Source organism: Cydia strobilella, chromosome 15 (genome assembly GCF_947568885.1).
Source record: "Cydia strobilella chromosome 15, ilCydStro3.1, whole genome shotgun sequence".
Classification (NCBI taxonomy): Eukaryota; Metazoa; Arthropoda; class Insecta; order Lepidoptera; family Tortricidae; genus Cydia; species Cydia strobilella.
This window is the reverse complement of record NC_086055.1, coordinates 182,518-199,493: the sequence shown is the minus strand read 5'-3', so window position 1 is coordinate 199,493 and position 16,976 is coordinate 182,518. Positions and strand designations below refer to the sequence as shown.

Genomic DNA, 16,976 nt, shown 5'->3' with positions numbered 1-16,976 from the left:
CAGATGACTCCCGTAATACGGACGTGCGCCGTGCTCTGGCTGGCGGTGGCTTACGCGCGCGCCGCTGACGACAACACAACCACCACCACCACCACCACCGTCATCCGCACCACGCTGCTGCCCGCGCGCACCACGCGCACCGAGCTGAAGGTCTCGCGCAGCCTCAACCCCGACACCACCACCACCCTCAACGTCCGCACCAGAACTGGGCACATGACTCAACTTATAGTCAAGAAAAAGGATAGGCCTACTACCCCAGCTAGCACAACGATCGCCCCAACTACCTTGCCTATAAATGACGCAAATGAAATGAAGGTTAACATCACTGAGGAAAACAAAAACAAAACCGAAAGCAGAGACCAAAGAAAGCTCAACTACGTAGGCACCCTCAACAGCGACCTAGCAGGATTCGATTATTACTTAAATCGTAAAAACTCCGAGGAACCCAGCGACATCAAAGCGGAGTACGGCAACTGGTCGCCCGTGTCCGTCTACCCCGAGTCTCACATCCAGGAGGACGGCAAGCAGCCGCAGGCGGACCCGGAGACCTCCAGCTACTACCCCACGTACGACAACGAGAAGAGAACCGAGAACAAAAAGGTTTACATCACATCGACCAGCTTTTTGGATTACGGAGGCCCTATTAAGAACTATAGGTTCGATCCCAGTAATCCGGTTATAAAGAACGACAGGAACCCCGTCTACATCGAAGTCGTCAGCACGAAAGTTTCCGATGGCGAGGGACGGTCCTCGAAAGTGCCGGATCCCGTTATTATTAGCTCAGACCCTGTCTATACGAAGAAGGTTTTGGACAAGTTCAACAAACGCGGCAGGTCTATTCTGACACTCGGTGATGACGGGATTCCTGAAATCCAGGGCGTGAGAATGCCCGACGACGAATCCGATAAGAAAACGTGGCGCAACGCGAGGGTTGTCAACGGCGAGCTTCTACCGTACCCGGAAGGATACACTCCCCCCAAAGCCATACCGGAGGCCGACGTGTATCCCGACGTATCTGTTGCCGACCCCGCGCAAAACTTCGGCCCGTTCACCAAAGACGACAATTTCGAACCGAAAGACGGTCCCTTCACGAAACACGACAACATCAAGTTCGACGAGGGCGACAGCATCGGCCCCTACATGACCAGCGACAACCCTACGTTCGCGTATAATCATAAAAAAGAAAACTATTATCCGAAATCCGGGTACGGTCCTTTCACTAAAGCCGATAATTCGAAAGTCGCCAACTCGAAACTCATTGAATACATTAAGCAAATTAACGAGCAGGAATCGAAACGCGATTACTTCAGCGGGCGGAGCTCGCGCGCGCACACCGGCGACCTCGAGTACGCCGAGAGCCACATCCAGCGGCGCATGCTGCAGCACCCCGGTGAGGTCAACTACCCCAACTCCGCCATGTACATGCCCAGGAACGCCAAGCCGGGCTTCGACGAGAGCGTGAGGAACCCCGTCCTCCAATACGCGCATCCCGATCTAGGCGTGCAACCCGCTAAAGTCACGCGCGACAATCCAGAATATTACGAAAACAAGGAACGTAAAGTGAAATATTACACCACGAATGTACCGAAGAGCGCTCACCCGTATCAAATGGAGCCCATCGACGGATACGGCCAGCAGCGCTCACAGGGGCCCACCAACGCCAACCGCTACTACGAGGACGAGTACAACAAGTTCTCGTACTACGACCGCAGCCACACCAGCCCGCGCTACCCCTACAGCTACAGCTACATTAAGCGAGTTCCGGAACCTTCCCTCTGGAAGAAGTTCACCGACTCCATGAAGGACACGCTCCACACCGCGACCCAGACCGTCCATCAGCTAACCAAGCCCATAACTGATCCTATTGCTAAAGTAACGCAACCGATCTTTGATCCTTTAGTCGAGGCTACGCAGAAAATATCGCACAACTTAGGACTGTATCCATCAAACTCTTTACAAACTCAGAGATACGCTCAGGATAAGATCGGTGTTGCCGCGGTAGCGTCTGGAGCTCCGGCAATGTTGCCCGCTATAGGCCTGATGGCCGGAGGCGCGGCGCTCGGGATAGGCGCCGTAGCCATGGGACGGCTGTTCGACGGGAACTTGATGCGAAGTGCGAGCTTAAGCGAGGACTACGACGATTTAGAAAAGGAACACAAGCGCGCTCTAACCGGAGCTCCGTACGACATTGACAGAAAGTTCATCAGCCGACAGAAAGTGTACGATGACAATTATAAAATGCCGAGTGAGAACGTTTACGTAGTCATGTCTCCCGACGAAGTGAAGAGGTCAAAGCGCGATGTGTTAATCCAGGCAGATAGTTATCACGGCGAGGATTTAAGAAGGACGAAGCGTCAGAGGCGGTCTCTGTCTGAAGACATGCCCGAGGAGCTGCAACACCTGGACAGCAACGCGAGCGGGACGTCGCTGACGGCGGCGGCCATGGAGCTGGTGCGGCAGACGGACTGGCGCGACCACCAGTGCGCCAAGCGCACCTTCTGCCGGGTGCTCACCGCGCAGACCTCCGACTCCATCTTCGCCATGGAGAAGAAGATGGAATCGTTACTAAAAATGTAAGTAGCCTTACTAACGTTTTTATAAAACTTATTGTTTATTAGGTAGGTGTAGGATATTTAAATATATTAGGCATTTGTTCATGACAATCACAAAACATGTACGAACATGTACAGACAACAAAAGCAGAAATAAAACATTAACCCGTAAATGGACCGAACTCAGCATAATGCTAGCTATGTAGTTATATTATAAGCCAGCGCTGGTCTTTCATTCGGTATTTGGTAATCGTATCAACATACGCTTTCATTAAAAGTATCCATCATCAAGTAGCCCGGTCCCCAATCATCACATTACCATTGTATACCTATGTTTGAATCATTGTCAGTACCTATTTCTTAAACACTTATTATCATTCTATACTTTTAATGATTCCGAAACTGTAGCAACACTGTTCCGTCCTGTCCGGAATCTTCATGGAAAGAAAGTTCCTATTCAAGAACTCTAAATTTCCAAGCTTGATGACTGCAGTAATGGACCATTTCTTAAGCGCATCACATTGCATTCGCGCTGCTATACATAAGTATATTCCCACACTTTTCGCCTACAAACGACAAACACTAACTGCCCTATTAGAGCACACTGTCGTTGCGTCACAAGTTTCACTTTCAAAGGTCGCCAGCGCAGCGTAAATATATCGTCGCAGTATTCTACGCACGCACTGTTACGTTCACACATGTTTATACGCGCAGCTGACCGCTCTTGTGGGACTGCGGCGTGCGACCAACTTTCGTGATTTAAATAACAACGCAATAAATCACGACGGGAATATATAAGGCTCATAATACGTGTGAAATTATACTGTTATTTGTAATAATTGTTTTCAATGCTTAAAAGTCACACGTTCCTTTCGTATTTATTTACAATGTTTAACCGTATCCGTGTAATATCTCTGGTGTTGCAGGCGTCCATAGGCTATGGTAACTGCTTACCATCAGGCGGGCCGTATGCTTGATTGTCACTGACGTGGTATAAAAAAAACTACCTACTGTGCTAATAATACTTCAATTTTGTGATGATACAAATAAGCCCCATAATAACTCAACATTTAACGTTTAAAACCTTTCAAATTAATTAATATTGCTTTTGCATTCCCATATAAATAAAAAAAACATCAACATTACGGTAGCAATGGTAGCATCCAAAAGTTATTTTAAGCTTAGGCTTAGTGATTAGTCATGATTTACAATAAAACCATAGTGCACATTACGCGAAGAATCGTAGTGTCTGTAACTTTTCCGGCATTTACGGTTTCACACACCCACATAACGATACAAATAACCACACCTGTCAATCCTGTCATAAACTTATGGTGTTGAAACACGAAGTTAAAACCCTGCCAATGTTTGTACCGTGCCACAGCTAGAGCCACAAACACGTAGTGCAACGAGTTGCGTCAACTTTCCTTTACAACGGCCCAACGGGATGACGATGGCGATGACCGTTGGGACAAGTGCTGACCAATGCTATTCCAGAGAAAAATACCCACAAGCTCAATCCATCTTCTGTCCTTTACAAGCCAGCGAGTCGGCGATGACAAGTTAATGAGTTGATGACCGTTGTGACATAGTTGGCAAACGCTTTGCCAGAGGAAAATACTGACAAGCACATTAATTCTTCTCCGCATTCACAATCTTGAGGTTATATATGTATACATTCGGTATTCGGTGCAAATGTGTGCAACGATATACCTATATATATATTTACCCAATTCATCGAATCGGATGTTAAAAGAATTAAAATCGATACTGACGATATACTATATTCACGACATAATTTACAGAAAAGAAAAGAATTAAAACCCTTGTCAGCAAAACGGAACAATACCATCAATCTTTAAAAAATACACACATGCACACATCAGGGAAATGTTCCATCAGTCCCTTGATTGAAATTTTTTGCTAGTTAAGTTTCTGTCTGAATAACTGGTAATGTCACTTTTCATTTTGTAATTAAGCGATATTACGCGGAAACACGTGTAGGTAAAGAGATGGAAGGCTTTGCTCAACTGAGAATTTTATTCCAAGCTGACAAGAAGAAATAAAATGACAAAATCTTCAACAAGTGGAAATCTGAGATCTCTGCTATATCTGGGTACCGTACGACCGATTGCATGTAAATACTCATGTGTTTGTGTTACTCCAAACATTTGCGTTGTAGCATCAGTCGCAAAAGTGACTGGCCGGAGAAAGTGCAGCCTCAACGCGCCGTCATGTAATATAATATGTGCACGCGTGCTGGCACACTGGTCAACATTTACTGATATATACAAATGCAACGATTAATATCCGAATGGAAATCTACTGGAAAACTATATATGATTTTCCATGCTAACCTGACAAGGAAAAGTGTTAGGAAAGAGCATGAAGTACATCTGACGATTAAGCAGCTTTATCTCACTTGTTTATGGTAAAATGTTGTCAGTGTTTAAAAACTGGTGTTAAATTATACTTATTTTACCGGGTTTTGTGATTTACATATCATTATTGGTATCACATCCATTATAGGGTAGGTAGTAGGTATGTTAATGGAAAAAATTTCATAGCAGCCGAAATCTATACTTTAGGTAGAAACCTGAAACTGAAGTATATTATTTTTGGTATCATATTACCCGGTAGTGGAGCTTTCTCTTCTGCCTCCTTTTACTTTACAAAAGTTCTTCAAAATATTTCATCGTATCGCTTGACCGTATCACAAACAAATAGCCATCATTAAAGCAGTAATGGCAATAAAAGCCCAAATGACCGGCACCAGTAGGTCTGTACCAGTGGGTCTGTGGGGCAGACAGTGATTATGATGCAGCAGACAGTGCACAATTAACACGTTATATTTGCATAGTGATGGACGTTTAACACGCTTGTTAAATGAAGGCCGCTCAAGTGACCCGAAACATATAAGCGTGTCTAGCATTCCCTCCGTTTCTTACGCTATGATCTTGTAACAAATGATCTTGGTAATTAAATTTGTCTTTATCTTAGCGAATCTTGTCCTATCAGTATCACGAATAATTTATGTAACGCATCCATCCTCGACAACGAAAGCTGTCCCTTTCTTCTCACCTGTAGATTTAGAGGAATATTTATACTCGTACGTTTTATCACCATCTCATTTTTTAAAAGAACCATCAATTTCCTGTCTGATGCATGCAAATAATTTTGTCCACACGTGATCCCCTCGTTAGAAACGTCAGTAAATCAGACTGACATGTCTCAGCGATGCAATATGGGATGCAGTCACGAAGCAGAATCACGAGCGAGCCAGCCGCCGTGAGCCGTGACTGACTCTCTGACTTATCGCACTGTTTAACTGACACCAAAACTCCGTTAAGAATGGTGCAGTTCATTTAAAATAAGGGTTGGCAAGAATACGTACCGTAAATTCGCCTTTAGTTTTTTTTTTGATGTCGGTTAAAAATACAACTGATATCCGTCCATTGACACACAGAAGAGAGACGAACCTAAACCTCAATCATTAATTAGTTCGTCACACATAATGGCAACGTTTTTTCAGGGTTTATCCCGATAGATTCCTAAGATTTTAATTAGCAATAATTCAATTTGCTTAGTTTATCCGACAGTGCTATTAACTTTGCCGCCAATACAAATGCGAACCGACTAATATAAGTTGAGTGAAGCATGACTGGAACGTACGAGCATCGTTTTCCAGGAAATATCATTGGCCTGTCGCGGTTGCGTTAGATGGATTAATTGGTTTCCGATTGACAAATTGCATACCTACCGATATTCTTAGCACGCTTTGTCTATTTGTTATATTGTTGCTCCGTTCAAAATATACTTTTACCAGCCATTGTTACCAGCTTGTCTGTTTTTAACAACAATAACAACCTCCTTAATACTGGTCTGGTCTTGAAGAAAAAATGTTCAGATTGCCACTGACAAAATTCTTGCGTTTCAACCACCTCACTTTGGCGATGAATTAGCAGCGGTAGTTTAATGGTTTTTCTGGTCGTAAGTAAATGAAAGAGAGAAACCCTGCACTGCTCATGTGTAGAATTTCCAAAAAAACACGAAATATTTTCTGCTACTGAACATTTCTATAGGGGACGATTTTCCAATTCCGAATTGAAAATTTCCTATTTCTTATCAATGATCCTTATTTTTGTGAGTAATCCAACTTTTAGGATAGTTTCACAACTGCAAGGAAACAACAAACAAACTGTCTTGCAGTTTGGCAGAATAAGAAAAATAAATATTATAAATTCAATATACGCGATATAATCCGTTTTCATAGTTTTATTTCATGAGTAACTATCGCGGTAACCGAAGACAATATTAGAATAAGAAAATGTAAAATAGGGTTTATTTCGCCAGAATAAATGTTTTTTTTTATATCGCGTCTTTGGCACTCTGACCATCTTTACACTCTGAACTCTTAATTATAATACAATCCTATAATTATCAATGGTTATAAAACATGCTTGTTGATTATTACCCAAATAATTTTTCACATCACCTATTCGAAAAAGGGCTTTTTCTTCCCCGCTAGGGGGGATCAAAGTAGCACTTTTTTACCCTGCTAGGAGGGATCAAAGTGGCACTTTTCTGTTCAAGGTTCAAGGACCCGATTTTATTTCTTTTTTACATACTATTTTCAAACGACAGGGTCGAGTGGAGGAAACGAGGGTAGGCCTTGCCCAGCAGTGGGACACTAAATTAGGCTAGTAAAAAAAAACAAATTTTTTAGTCTAAATAATATTTTGGAACAATAATTTCCTCATAGGTGTTGTGAAAAGCAGTATGTGTCACATGGTAGCAAAATTATTTCCGCCTTAGGCGTTACGACTTGAATCCCTCACTACGCTCAGGATTCTATTTTAGAATCCCTCGCTACGTTCAGGAATCAATTATAGAACCCTTCGCTACGCTCAGGACTCAATGTACGCCCTCGCCGTAAATATGTCATTTTGCTCCCTTGTGACACAATCTACTATTAAAGTTGTAATAATCGTTTTCCCACGTTTAAAAAGCAGGCAAATCGAATCATACTCATCATTATCAATCAAGGTTACGCAACATCAACATCATTGTCATGAACAACAAAAAGTACCGATCGTACGCAATCTACAGCCTATGGACCATTTTTAATCGAGCTGAGTCAGAGCAAAACATTTTTTCCTCATTGGAGACCAAGCAAATAAAAAAGCAAAACAGCATGACAGCATCGGACGCAATCGAGGCGCCGTAGCGCAATTGCATCACCGAATCTAAGCCACCAAAAAAACAACCTGCCGGTCAGACGGCTTGCCGCCAAAAAAATGTGACTACGACACGCACAGATTATAAACAGTACCCATATTGTTACACCCCAGGCCAAAAGTATAGAAACAAGCTTGTATTTCAATAGAAAAGTGTGATCTTTTAAGCGATGGATTTTATGCTACTCATTGACAATTTGATAAAAATAATAATAGAACATTTTAAAAGTAAATTACTCTGGCTGTGATTGTTGCTAATTCAACATTTTGTCATGTAATTAAAGGGTAGGTATAATTATGTAACTTTTTCCTACTTCATTTTTTTAGCTTTTTGACAATATTATAGGATGTTTTGACATTAAGCGTGTATTTTTAATCTTTTGGGTTTAATGTAAGTCTTAGTTTACAAATATATACAACAAAGATAGAAACATGATATATTAAAGACAAGAACGTTGTTTCCATACTTTTGGCCTGGAGTGTATTTATATACTGTATTTATTGAACGGTATGGTTGTTAATAGTGCTTCGTCTAGTGTTAAAACGGGACCCTATTACTAAGACTCCGCTGTTCGTCTGTCTGTCCGTCTGTCACCAGGCTGTATCTCGTGATCTGTGATAGCTAGACAGCTGAAATTTTCACAGATGATGTATTTCGGTTGCCGCTATAACAACAAATACTAAAAATAGAATAAAATAGAGATTTAAGTGGGGCTCCCATACAACAAACGTGATTTTTGACCGAAGTTAAGCAACGTCGGGCGGGGTCAGTGTCAGGTCAGTCAGGGTACTTGGATGGGTGACCGTTTTTATAGTTAATGGTACGGAACCCTTCGTGTGTGAGTCCGACTCGCACTTGGCCGGTTTTTGGTAAATTCGAATTATTTTCCTACTCCTTTTTGTATGTGGTTTGTGGTTGTTAATTTAGCATAATGTGTTGGCTTACCCGATAATTCACTGCCATTGCCGCGATTGAATGTCGTCGTGTCCTTCAGAATGTGTTACTGATGAGATCTGTGTGTCGTGGACATAACCTCTGGTTGCGCAACTCGGAAGCGGTGAAAGTGCGCGGACGGCATTCCGGCGCGCGCGCAACTTTGTGTACACATAATATGTAAACAAGAGGGCAATGCGGGATTCTACCAACACCTTTGACATTCGGCTTTTCTATAATGTAATGTGTTCAAAATAGTACTTGTTCTAACTTACGTTTAATTACCATTGAAACTGAAGTTGCACTTTTTAGGGTTCCGTATCTCAAAAGGTAAAAACGGAACCCTTATAAGATCACTCGTGCGTCTGTCTGTCTGTCTGTCCGTCTGTCACAGCCTAATATTTTCTCCTAAACTACTGGACCAATTAAGTTGAAATTTGGTATACATATGTATGTTTGTAACCCAAAGACGGACATGTAATGTAAACAAATTAATTTTAAACATGAAGGCCACTTTTGGGGGGTAAATCAGAAAATTAAAAAAAAAAATTTTTCAAACTATACTGTGTTACATATCTTTTCAACTGTCTAGCTATCACGGTTCATGAGATACAGCCTGGTAGCAGACAGCCGGACAGTGGAGTCTTAGTAATAGGGTCCCGTTTTTAACCCTTTGGGCATTACGGAACACTAATGATCTCGGATGATTCGAGGACATTGTTGCCGTCGTCTCAGAGGAAGACCAAAGCTTAAGTATACGCGATTAAGTCGTTTATGTAAATAGTATTAATGTCTAATAGTTTCTGAACGCCGTGCACGCATCGTGGACCGCGCGTGGTCAATGATCGCTCGCGCATCGCGCAGCTCTAACACAGATGAGCCGATAAGCCGGCGGCGGCGCTGCGTGATAACATCAACGTTGATCGATGGGGTAGCACAAGAGCCGGCAAACCCGTTAGTTTTACATGTACCTAGTGTCGACATGACAGAGATTAGAGAACATTTGCAACAATACAATTAGTACAGTTAAACATATATGGAGTAAACTAAAAACTAGTTTTTTAATACAGTTGCTCAAAAAGTGCTACTTTTCGTGGTTGTTTAGCGTGCGGAAAGTTGGTTTTCGCGAACTAGTGCTTTTTACTTTTCCAGTTTTTTTAAATTTATACTTGTTCCAATTCATGACTACTTATTGATGAGTGTTTATATTAGTTTCCTTTAAACGTTGTAATCAACATAAAAACCTATTGTTAATGTAAGAATACGAAAAATATGCATATTTCATATTTTATTACTTACCTCTTCATCATTATAAGTATTATAACATGATTATTTTTTAATGTTGAAAAACCGTTCTTAATAAGTTGTCTGAATGGAACGGAACGCCTGTCAAAGAAGAGGCGTATTTTCTTACTGCAAGAATGTTTTAAGTTTCCAAAGGCAACATTCGATATTGTTTTTATAAATATACGATACAGAAATAATCGTAAATAATGATATTTAGGTAATAATAGTACAATGTTTTAATATTTACAATTGTTTCTGTCTTATAGAACATGCATTTGAAAAAAAAAACTTTTATTGAAGTGGGTTCAATAATAATAACAAAATCTATTCTAGTCGATTAAAAGCTAGAAAAACACCTCTTCATAATGTCAATGTCAATGATGTCACAGAATTAATAATATAAAAAGTTTCGAATTCCATTCCTTAATACTTGTTGCTTTTCTTATTTTTGCGCAACTGTATTAAAAAACGTCGTTCGATACACGTGCGGATATGTCATTATTCACTCGTCCCGAGTCTTGCCACTCGCCTACAGCTCGTGGCAAGATATCTCGGTACTCGTGAAGTAATTACATATTTTCCGCACTAGCATCGAAATGTTCTATTATCTCTTGTTTTTTTCTCCACATGAGCACTTTCACTTCATCTCCTGTTTTTAACTTTTTTGTGTCAAATGCATACCACCATAAGCTTAAAGGGCTGTGCAAGGGTTGTGCACATCGGATGAGCGTGTGTACACGTGCACGTGCATCTGCGCATTCGCGTGCACGGCTACGTCGACGCACACGCAGCCAGTGTGCTCTGGTTTTTAAAGGTAATGCGTAAGTGACATCCCGAGCATATATGTAGGTTATTGTGATAACTGATCACCAGAAAATTAGTTTACCACAACCATAGAGTAACTTATACTAGAGCGGTACTGTCATAGTAAATTTTGTAACCCCAGTAAATTCACTGCCATCTGTCGACACACTTTAAAACTAAAAATGAAGATTTATAAAAATACGATAGAATGTATTTAAATATAGATAAATGATTTTTTTTATTTGCATTAATTATTTTTATGATTTTGACCCATGTTCTTTCACTGATATGCGTTAAAATTGTTAAATAACAAACGAAACCGTCAACGCCATCTATTCGACTCTAGGCCAAAACTAGTAGCGCCCTCTGAACGAGAATCAAATTTTCTTGATTTTCGAGGCACGTTTTTTCCTTAGATTGTATCTATCTATTACGGAGTTATATCTATCTTTGCCACAACTTTGTGGCAAAAAAGATAGAAATAGGGCTTAGAAGTAGTTCATACGTCATTACGTATCATAACTATAAAACTCCCGTGAGACTCAAACATATTAGATTATTTTAAACCAACATGTCGAGCTATTCGACTTAATAATACGTGAGTGGCCCGGTTTAAAATAATCTAATATTATCTACGTATCATGTTTATCTGGCATCTTCTCCAAAAGCATAATTATATTATATCTCAAGGGATATATATACTGTCACATGCGTAAATGCGTCGCCGGCAGTGTTTACTGTTTAGAGGGATCCGTGTTGAAAATCACTCGCAACTAATAATCAACTTAAAAAAGTAATCATAATTTTCAATATAATAATCTCTACATGTCCAATGTAATCACTAATCACGTTAAGTAAATGACTATAGAATACATTTACGTAATAATGAGCCGACTTTATCGCCAACATCTGATTTCCTCTCACAAGTCACGACAGGTAACACCAGAAATTGCTGAATGAGCTAGGTGTTCAAAATGAGCTGAACACAACCTTACCGTTAAGAGAACAAGTGCGTGTGTAGGTTATTTTGGTCACCTCGACCGCTTAGTTACTGATGCTGCCGGTATACTGTTATTATCGACATAACATTGCACTTTCATCGATGTTGTTTGACCCTTGGCAGAAGTCGGACCGATTAAATACAAGTACCTGCCTACCTATTAATGCTATCGTACAGACAGAGATGTAAAGATCAAAACGTGACTCGTGCCGCGTCGCCTGATTGTACCTTCCGATTCAATTGATGTAATATTTTCAATGCTTGTGTAAGCTTTTCGACGTAGATGTGCTTGTACTGATCTACAGTACCGGTCAAAAATTTAAGTTCTACCTTTATTTTCGGTACAAATCATAGAGTAACTTATACTAGAGCGGTACTGTCATAGTAAATTTTGTAACCCCAGTAAATTCACTGCCATCTGTCGACACACTTTAAAACTAAAAATGAACATTTATAAAAATACGATAGAATGTATTTAAATATAGATAAATGATTTTTTTTATTTGCATTAATTATTTTTATGATTTTGACCCATGTTCTTTTATTGATATGCGTTAAAATTGTTAAATAACAAACGAAACCGTCAACGCCATCTATACGACTGTAGGCCAAAACTAGTAGCGCCCTCTGAACGAGAATCGAATTTTCTTGATTTTCGAGGCACGTTTTTTCCTTAGACTGTATCTATCTATTACGGAGTTATATCTATCTTTGGTACAAATGAAATGAGTACTTTTGTGCGATAATTTTTAAGAATCGGTTCAACTATAATGACATCATTACGAAAAACTTTATGATGAATTTGACAATCACTTTTTGAACATTTTGAACTACAGCCGAAAATCTAAATACGCAAGCCGTGAGACGTGAGAAATGTCGAACCTTAGGGCGTACGTGTATCGAACGTCATTTATTATATGTATGTCAATGTAATTTGTGAGGATATAAACGGCACGAAATTACCCGCGACATTTTGTGAAGTCAATAACAAATATAGCAAGCGTAATAAACAGTGTATTTATGGACTGGGAACCTGCTCTTTTGACACTACCCATAATAGGATACCTACATAACAGGATGTATAAGATGTATAACGTTTAACGAAATTTGTGTCTTACTTGAAATTATATAAAGAATGATTGGGTGTGTAGGAAATTACTAGAAATATAGCCCGAATGAAAACACGCCCTAAACGTTTTGCCATTTATTTCAGTGACATTGATTGTAAAAATCATAAAAAATACAAATTTAAATATTTGACACATCAAAAAGGAGTTCGCAACAGGGTGGGGGGGGGGATTTTGAAGGTCCCAGTTTTCGGTTTTTACTTATTGAATTGAATTGAAATTCTTTATTTCGAACTTGACGGGTTAGGTCATACAATAACTTAATCTAGAGTTAGTATTACAATTATTTTACAATATACCTCTCTTGGAAACTGCGTCACAATAGTAGATTGTGTCACAAGGGAGCAAAATGACATATTTACGGCGAGGGCGTACAATTGAATCCTAAACGAAGCGAAGGATTCTATAATAGAATCCTGAGCGCCCAAGTTACGGAGTCAAAAATTGTGTTCCAAGCATTTCCCTTCCCTCTATACCTTCTTGTTGTTGTTGCTTAGTTTAAGATAAAATAAATTGTATGCCCGAAAAGGGTAAAACTGTTGATACCCATAAAAAAATGTACCTAGCTATACTTCTTGTACCTACACAGTTTGAACAATAAATGTTTCTGATTTCTGATTTCTTGTTGCTTGGCCTATAATATTAAGGTTGACATAATATATTAACGTATTATCTTTAATCGGTGTCTTATAATAAGTGTTTTTGATGAATTCAGAACTGGCCCAATTACCGTATAAGGGAAGCAGTAGTATTATAATGGCGGGCCCAGTTGGTGAATTTATATTTGAAGTTATTATTTAGTAAAAGGCACTAGATAGCCGTTCGGCCTTCGGCCATATTTGGGCTACTTACAATCATTTGGGGTTTTATTATACCACAAATTGGTATAGTTTCGCGAAGTTTCAACTCAAAGTACCAACGTTAAACTAGGCTAACCTAGTACAGTAGCTAACTACAGAAGATTGAATTTAGGTTAGATTACTGTGACCATTCTAAAATAAAGACGAAATTTTCACACGCTAGACTAGGTAATTTAAATGAGATAATTAAACTTTAAGAACAATCTCTAAGTCATTCATATATTGCTTTACTGCTTCATAAGTCTAAAATGGATTGCCTTAATAGGTAGAGTTACTACGCTATTTCAACTTCCGATACGAGCTTAGTGCACAAAAAAGTGACGATGTCATTATTTTCCTACAAATTGGACATTAATGATGACATTACTACCTTTGTCATTCATTGCAAATGGCATGCAAAATTAGCTTGGTCCGACTCTACCTACCTTAATATTCAATAGCCATAATGCGTATGCGACTACATATAATTCTCTCTCATTCCAGGATCACCCGCGGCGGCGCCGGCGCAGACGTCGTGGCGCACCACCTCGGAGACGTGATGGCGGCCAGCCGCGACCACGACTGCTCGAGGTTCTACTGCGACCGACACTAGCGCCATCTACATGCCGTTTACGAGTACATCGCCGCCACTGGGCCTGGCGTCAGAGGCCGTTTTTTCAAGTGCAGGTTACGGATCGACGGCGACGGGAGCATTGGAAGTGTAAACGGCGTAATACTAATACTAAGACGTAGACGGAATAGAGACTGATTCTTCGTCAGTGCTCTATCAACAAGCACTGGCAACAGTAAGATTCAACTGACCTTTGGTAGATTTTATGATTTGCAATAATATTTACGAAACAGTTAACAGTATGAACGATGGTACTACAGTCAGCGAAGCGAGCCGACCACCTCGTGCTCCACTCGACTTTGGGTTTTTCGTGAATCCCTTAAAGTCCTTAAACGGTTATACAATATTACAAGTCATTACAGTAACCGCTTGATTTGATTTGAGAATTGTGTGGATAATGGTGAACAAAGACTTAAGTAACCAACTTCAAACCTTAGTACAATAAGATACAGCCTATACTTGCAATCACATAAGTGGGTCTTCTTTTGTATTGAACCTAATTGATTTTTTGTTAAAGAAAAAACTTCGTTTCGAGCATAAAGAAATATAAGTAAAGAAAGAGTTGTAACTCCATAGTCTCCATACATCAGTTTTCTTATCAAAACGCGAATTATAAAAAGTGTTTGACAAGGCCTTCGAGCATCACAAAATAGCTTTTTTCCAAGTGGGTTACTTTATTACATGTCCGGTATTCTTTCGCAATCAGATAATATCGAAACAAACTAGATGTTAACCAGTTTGGGAACAAATCAAATTATTTTATTAAATATTTTGATTTGTGTTTTTTAAGTAGTCACACTACTATATATAAATTAAAAACTGTAATAGATGTCATATATTAAAGAAAAAGTGACGAAGCCCTCCAGTGGTGAAGGCCGGATTCGAAGTATTCGAACCGGCGTCTTTAGCTATCGCGGCTAACGCCATGAACCTATAGGCGGGGTGGCCTAGGGGTTCATGGCGTTAGCCGCGATAGCTAAAGACGCCGGTTCGAATCCGGCCTTCACCACTGGAGGGCTTCGTCACTTTTTCTTTAATATATGACATCTATTACAGTTTTTAAACTAGATGTCTACAAATATATTAACAAGAATATTATCAAAGCGGAAAAGTATATTTTAAACATTAATAAGATATATCTGAGCATCCTGTAGAGTAGAGTAGTACCTAAAGATATTATTGATAGCGACTAACCGGCTCTCCGACAAACGATTACGATTTGCAAACGCAAAATTAACGGATGTGGCAGAACTTAATAGTCATACAATTTTATTATATTTACGCAACAAGAAAGTGCGAAAGTGTTACGGTTACATCATGTAAGTAGTGTACGAGTGTGACAGGTGATCTTGTCTAGCAAGTAGTGACTCTGTTCTCAGTTTGAGGGAATTAATGAAATTACACCGAGCCCGATTCAGCTTGTTACGGCTTTGATCTTATTTTGATACGACCTTGATGATCTTTCACGCTATCACCAGTTAAAAACCATAGATTGCTATTACATTTCTAAATGTCAGTCTCGACTGGGAGTCTCAGTGTCTGATCAGACACAGATATTATGACGCCTGCACATTCCCGAGAAAATCTCGCATCAAATAGAATATTGGTTTAATTGGTTTTGAAAAATAATTGTCTAGTTTTTTTTACAAGATTACCTTGGGAATGTAGGAAAACTGAGCGCTTATAACACTTGTAACACATTTCCCGGTGAAATATGTACAGTGAATTAATAGGATAGTAATTTATTATTATTTAATTAAATTTAAGTTTGATTGATGGGTGATTTCTTGTTTTATATTAGTACTTAGTGCAGCGAGACAATAATTTGTTAGGTTATTTAGGATCAAACGAAGCCATACTTTTTCAATATAAAATAACAATTAATCAACTTCCTAAAATGACTACAAAGTTACTATATAGTAGCCATATTTGTTTCGTTCCTAGATATTCACAAAGCATTATGTATAAAAATATTGCAGCTGTACTAACTAAAATTACGTTTAATCAGTGTATTTATTGTTACCAAATAATTATTTATTATTACTTTATTCCCCTTAAATTAGTATTTTTATTTATGTAAATTATTTTGTACGACATAAAACGTATGATTCGCGTTTCTTACGTTAAACTTCTTAGTTAGGTTTTCTGTATTCAAATCCGTCAAAAAACAAAACCAAACCCTTGGCATCCAAGATTACCCGATATCTACCTTTAGTAAGTTAGATGCATATTTTATAATGCAAGTGAAAGCAGGCTATAGTCTGTTTTTTTCTATGAAGTACTGCCCATAGGAAATAGTATGGAACGGTCATATGCTTTTTGCATAGATAATGTACGGCGTAGTACTTTATAGTTCAAAATAGTAGACTAGGCATAGTTGAACTTTTCAACGCCTCGGGCTTTTCACACGCAAATGTGGGCCCGTTACATCACAAACAGGTATTACATTGATTGTGTGATTATGGTTAAGTGAATACAAAAATCTATTTATTTAATTTATAATAGGTGCTTGTAAGTTGTAAATACTGCTTTACTGGATGTAAATTATTTATTTATTACAAATTA

At 39.3% G+C, this 16,976-nt stretch overlaps 1 protein-coding gene across 1 annotated transcript in view; it reads left to right on the top strand.

Moving 5' to 3' along the window:
• The window catches only part of LOC134747693 (uncharacterized), a 36,265-nt gene extending 21,843 nt beyond the window's left edge, over window positions 1-14,422 (top strand). The window contains exons 2-3 of the mRNA XM_063682299.1: window positions 4-2,573; window positions 14,285-14,422. Coding sequence (XP_063538369.1) covers window positions 4-2,573; window positions 14,285-14,393 — 2,679 coding nt within the window. The 3' untranslated portion in view covers window positions 14,394-14,422. The remainder of the gene's footprint in view (window positions 1-3; window positions 2,574-14,284) is intronic.
• Window positions 14,423-16,976: the final 2,554 nt, after the last annotated feature.